The sequence below is a fragment of the Perna viridis genome, chromosome 12 (assembly GCF_037379345.1).
Source record: "Perna viridis isolate PV_CMFRI_1.1 ecotype Kerala chromosome 12, ASM3737934v1, whole genome shotgun sequence".
Taxonomy (NCBI): Eukaryota; Metazoa; Mollusca; class Bivalvia; order Mytilida; family Mytilidae; genus Perna; species Perna viridis.
The window spans coordinates 21,301,153-21,307,128 of NC_142456.1; the positions used below are offsets into that span (position 1 = coordinate 21,301,153).

A 5,976-nucleotide genomic window follows, 5' to 3' on the forward strand; every position below is an offset into this window, starting at 1 on the left:
AATGCTTCGTATTGCAGAAGATTTATTGATGATGTATTTAATGAAATATAAGACTTAAACAATTACATCATTGTTTTTGCTTAACATAATCAAAGATCAAAGAAGTGGAAAAGCCTTCGTCACAAATTTAAAATATTTCTCTTTGTTTGGATTTCAATACATGTTTTATATGCCTAACTCTCCGAGAAATCAAATTAAGTTCGTTATATTTGGTTAAATGAGGCAGAAATATGAACGTTTATAAACCAAGTGAACTAGGACTACATCATCCACTGCGTAGCAGAGTATTGCAGAATGTATTCGACATTGGCAGTTTTTTTGGTAGTGTTTCTCTCTGTCCAGGGAAAAAGTAAGTATTACATTCAATGGTAATATTTAAAGGATGAAATAGACATTTGTCATTGCAAGCAAACTTATATAGATATCATAAAAGGTTTGGAGAAAAGACTGGCTAGGAAATAAAATTTTATAACTTGTAATTGTAGACCAGAAGCATTCTTGATTTAACATATTTTTAATTTCAATCACCAAAAAAAAAAAGAAGAAAACAAAAATAAAAGTAAATTAAAATTTAAGTTCCTACGAAACGTGTAGAAGTGGCCTCCCGTTTCCTGAGCCGTCTTTTGAGAAATATATCGTCAGATAAGCACCTTATTATTAACAGAGGCAGCATAAATGGCTTGGATATCATATTTTATTGAAATAGAATAACTTTGAATTTTAATGGCGGTGGGGGCCATTTTGAAAATGCCGGTACATACGAAGGTCAAATTATCGATTAAGACACAGATTATGAATCGCGACGGCTCAGACAACCTATATATCAATTTTCATCGAAATCGGACAACTTTGAATTTTTGAGCGCAGTGGCGTCCATTTTGAAAATGGCGGCCGACATGTACCTAAAATTACCAATTGAGCCGCAGATTATAAATTGAGACGGCTCAGAGGACCTACATATGAATTTTCATTGAAATCGGACAACTTTGAATTTTTGACCGCGTTGGCGGCCATTTTGAAAATGGCGGCCGAGAAGCATGCGATTTGTTTGCGTGATTTTGTTTGGACTATTCAGCTTAACATATATACCAAGTTTCGTCAAATTCTGATCAGCAGTTTTTGAGATATACGATGTTCGAATTTCCGGCGGCCATTTTGAAAAAACGATGGCATCTGGAAATTATTTTTTGAAGTTCTGCATCCTTCGAATAGTAGTTATAACTTTTAAAAAAGATTTCATCTCAATCGGACAAGCCACATTTGAGAAAAAGGGCGGACACTTTAGCAATTTTTTATGACAGGAGAATTAATATAATAATAATAATAAGTTTTAAGTTGTGCTTGCAAGCAAGTCACAAAAGTCCCCTCACGTTCCCAAAATAGTCTCAGAACCCAAAATTTTGAAATCTGCATAATACTAAGCTGAAATAACATAAAATCTCGATGAATTCAACACTTTTTTTTATTGGGGCACCTTACTTTGAATGGCATTCATCTTAGATATTTCAAAATATGCACTTAACCAAGCTTTGATAATTTTATTGAAACGTTCGGCTGATTTTTTGTGATGTATATATATATATAAAAGTACAGTTCCTTAATTAACGAAAAAACTCTGTAAAAAAGCACCTTTGCGTTATCCTATATTATGATCTATCCCCCTTTTCCGCCAAAGCACCCCTCTTTTCATTTTTTTGTGGCGCGCACATCTGTAATATCATCACTCCACAGGTAATACAATAATTGCTATCCTATCTTAAGATAATAATACTAGAAGCCCAGAGGCGTTTACTATTCCTGCTAAATTTGGTTTTATTGGCCAAATGGTTTTCCGAGAAGAAGATGAAAATATGATTTCCGAATTTTTTTAATTTTCAGTCTTTTTTACATATATCAACAAAATTGTTACAACGTAAATTTGGTACTTTTAATCAATCATATAAGACCAGTGAAAAACAGGCGCCGATTTAACTAGCGCAGGTTCCGATTAAACAGGTCCGAAGTGACTCTATCTTGTGCCGATGTAACCAGGTGCCGAAGTGACTAGAATTCACACAAACAGCATGGCTGACAGCAAAGTAAAAGTGGGAAAGTTGCGATTGAAAAGTATACATTTCGCAACAGTAAGAGTGTATGACAAACAATTTATGTGATAGATATAAAATATCAAGATATTTGAATGTAATGATTTCATTTATAGAACTATGGCAAATATCGTACAAGTGAGTACTCACCCCTAACAAATCAATAATTTTGAATCTAATATTCAATTTCTTTTTTAACAGGTTTTTCTATAATAAATATTTATAAAATTAGTCGTTGTCATTCCTCTGTTGTCAGTTCAACGGTGTATAATAGTATGAATTCAATCATACATAAAAGAAAAACATCTGGAAAATCACAAAAATTGACCAAATTTTTTGTTTTGTTTTCGTTACTATGGCAATACACGAAATACCAAGTCACCTTTTGGGATAATACTATAGAGATCATCAAACTCTGCCACCACAACAATTTTCAGGTTGATACCTACTAAGATTTATGAATTGGCACAATGTCCCATATTATGACCTATACCTCTTTTCGACTGAAGCACCCCTCCTTTTAATTTTTGTTGTGAAGTAAACATCTATATGTTAACATTCCAAAATATTTGAATTTAGCATACAATGTTTAGCTTAAATATTAAGTTTCATAAAATTCTAATGACATTTACTTAATTTTCGAAGAGGGGACCTTATTTTGAATGGCGACCATTTTAAAATGGTGGCCATCTAAAAAAATCTGAAATTTGTATTCATTCACATTTGGATGGTTTTATATAAATCCCAAGTTTGGTGAAGACATCTCAAGTCATTTAACTTACATAAAGAAAATACATCTGAAAAATCGCAACAAATGGCGATTTGTTTTCGTTTTTTTTATATCATGACAACACAATACATATCGATTGACTTTATTTTGCATAATATTGTAAAGCTCATCAAACTCTACCCCACACCAATTTTAAAGTTTCTGGCCACCTAGGTTTCCGAGATATCGCAATGTCCTAAATTATGACCTATCCCCCTTTTCCGCCAAAGCGCCCCTCCTTTCAAAATTTTTTTGCGGATGTACATCTGTGGGGTGAGGCCCAACTTCTCTGCAAGTTTCATTCCAATCCCTCTATTAGTTTCCAAGAACAATAACACTTGGTGTTCGGGTACTTATGAGGCAATATGATCTGCTGCATATGGAGATTTACAATTCTACAAAGTATGGACAAATTCTATTTCCTGTATTTGATGAGTTGCATCCACAACGTGTTCATATTGTGTATTATTCAACAATTTATAATTACTGTTAGACTTGTCATATCAAAATGGCGGTTGAATATAATCAATTACATATGGTTACTAATAATTTTGCTAAATTTGAACAAAATCCATTTCGGGAAGTTCGAAGAGTTGCCCCCACAAACTCTTCCTTAGTAAACCATATAACATATCAATAAAGCCCGATGATTTCCCTAAAATTTAAATATGGATATTAAAAACCATATAAAGTTTAAACAAAGTCTGTTAAGCGGACGTCCAGGTTTTGCGACGTCCCATATAAGTAGATGGTCTTAAACAGGTTCGTTCTGTCAAAAATGACATCATTCGGAGAACACATGATTAACAGTTAGGAAGTGATTATTTACTTATTATTTTAGAGATAACTTTTTACGAAGAAGCACATCGTGTGTTATAGCAAGTGTCGCATATTCCTGTTGGTCTAGATATCGGTAATACATCAAAATAACGATTCGTTCTCAACAAAGTTAAATGGCTTCGATGCTAATAGGCAAAGCCTAAAATCATATAAGAAGTTTTAGTTATACCTTTGGTGTAAATTTATTATATCATGTTCTATCAATTAGTTTGTATTTGTTTAGTTTCGAAATTACTTATTTAATGAATGATTATGATTTTCGATTGGTCTGATAATACAAAGTTCGGTCAAGCGGTACCACCCACTAAATAACTCGAGAAGCCAGTTTATTTTTACGAGTTAATCACATGTATTGATGTTATTTCAAATATATATGTATACAATAAATGTAACATCAGACGTGATAATTTAGTTTTTGATTAAATATTGCTCAAGGTAATCAATAAACAATGTCATATGACGTCAGAATCACATGATAAAAAATGTCTTAAGTGTAAATCATTTAGAACAGATTTCACATTTAAAACTATTTTTTCAGAAAGTAAGACAAATATCAACATAACTACAAAAACAGGATTTTAAAAAAAGTAATGTTGATATAGCTAGACCTGTGCCTTATATCCCCTATCATAAAAGTATACTTTATTGTTTGCTTTTTGATGTAAAAAAAGTATACAGAAAAGAAAGCATACTATATGTTGATAACAGATGTTACTATACCATTTCAGCATACGTTCAGGACAAGTATAATTACAAATATGATGACGGATATTATGGCGGCAATGACTACAAATACTACGGATATAAAGACACAGACAAATATTATGGATACAAAGACACCGACAAATACTACGGATATAAAGACACCGACAAATACTACGGATATAAAGACACAGATAAATATTATGGATACAAAGACACCGACAAATACTACGGATATAAGGACACCAACAAATACTATGGATACAAAGACACCGACAAATACTACGGATATAAAGACACAGACAAATATTATGGATACAAAGACACAGACAAATACTACGGATAAAAAGACACAGACCAAAACTATTAATGTGAATATTAACAGATTCTAAGACATGGATTGGGATGGGGACTGTGTAATTTGTAAAGTCAAATGCGGACATGAATAATTATGTTTGAAATAATAAAAAAAATGGTTCGCATTTGAGTTATATTTCAATAGTTTAATTCTGATGAAAAAAATGTTTACATTCGCTAGAATTGCTCTCAATTTTTTTACATGTATTATAACATGCTTGGGAGGCCGTATACACGGAGTATAATCTCTTTTGCGATTTCTTTATGTGAATAACTAGTATACAGCAAATCCTAGTAGAGTATAGTGATTTTGAATAATAAAAACAAACACACGAACCAACACAAATAAAACGAAAATGTCTTAAAATCTCGCTTTTAAAACTTAAATCCATTTGTCAGGTCTTAAGTCAATACCAATATCCGTTACCTGAAATTAAACCAAAATAAGTAAATTATTTCCGTCAACACGGAAGAATGCTTTCTCATAGATTATATATGCAGAATACATTCAAAATACGTACGGTGTGTATTGTAAACATTATTCAGAACCTACAAGACTTTATTCAGAAAATGAAATGGTTTATATGTTAAATTGTATTTCAAGAAATTGAAAATGTTAAGGTCATTATTGGAGTAAAAGAAAGGTTTAGATAAATAGAAAAGAGGATATATTTAAGGTTGTTACTCATTTACATCGATGAAAAGTTTTATTTCCCTACATTCCTTATACTACAGTTTTTTCTCGAACAAAAACAGGGTATATTGCATTTCTTATCATTTTACTGGGTTCAAATTCTTTTTTTTTTTTGGGGGGGGGGAGGGGGCAGGGGGTCAACGACTAATCAATACAGATATAATGGACTTTGATTAAATGATTATACTTATATAATTGACACATTAAGGGCTACTATGATGTTTTATGATGGGTTATTAGGTTGGTAAACGTAGAATATTACCTGATATTGTGCATACAGCAGACTGTAGAAAACTCAGAAACTTTTCATAAACGAAGAAAATCGACCTAAACTATAAAAAAAGACCTAAAACGAATAACATCGTAAGACAACGACAACAACTGAATTAAAGTTTCCTGGTTTATGACAGGCACATAATATATGTTTGTGAGCGCTCAACCCTCACCAACCACGGACAGTGGTGGAAAAACACAACAATAAAACGAACAATAAATTTCTGTTGATTCTGATTTAATTCGTGAGATCGATA

At 32.1% G+C, this 5,976-nt stretch overlaps 1 protein-coding gene across 2 annotated transcripts; it reads left to right on the forward strand.

Annotated features, from left to right (window-relative positions):
* The first annotated feature begins 243 nt into the window (after positions 1 to 243).
* LOC148601667 (uncharacterized) lies at positions 244 to 4,888 on the forward strand. Of its 2 annotated transcripts, none has more exons than XM_088556177.1 (2): positions 244 to 349; positions 4,422 to 4,888. In XM_088556177.1, the coding sequence occupies exons 1-2, from the start codon at positions 295 to 297 to the stop codon at positions 4,739 to 4,741; spliced, it is 375 nt and encodes a 124-aa protein (XP_088412303.1). In that variant the 5' UTR covers positions 244 to 294; the 3' UTR covers positions 4,742 to 4,888. The 2 variants fall into 2 exon arrangements, with proteins under 2 accessions (XP_088412303.1, XP_088412302.1); XM_088556176.1 differs by lacking the exon at positions 244 to 349 and adding an exon at positions 2,069 to 2,222.
* Positions 4,889 to 5,976: the final 1,088 nt, after the last annotated feature.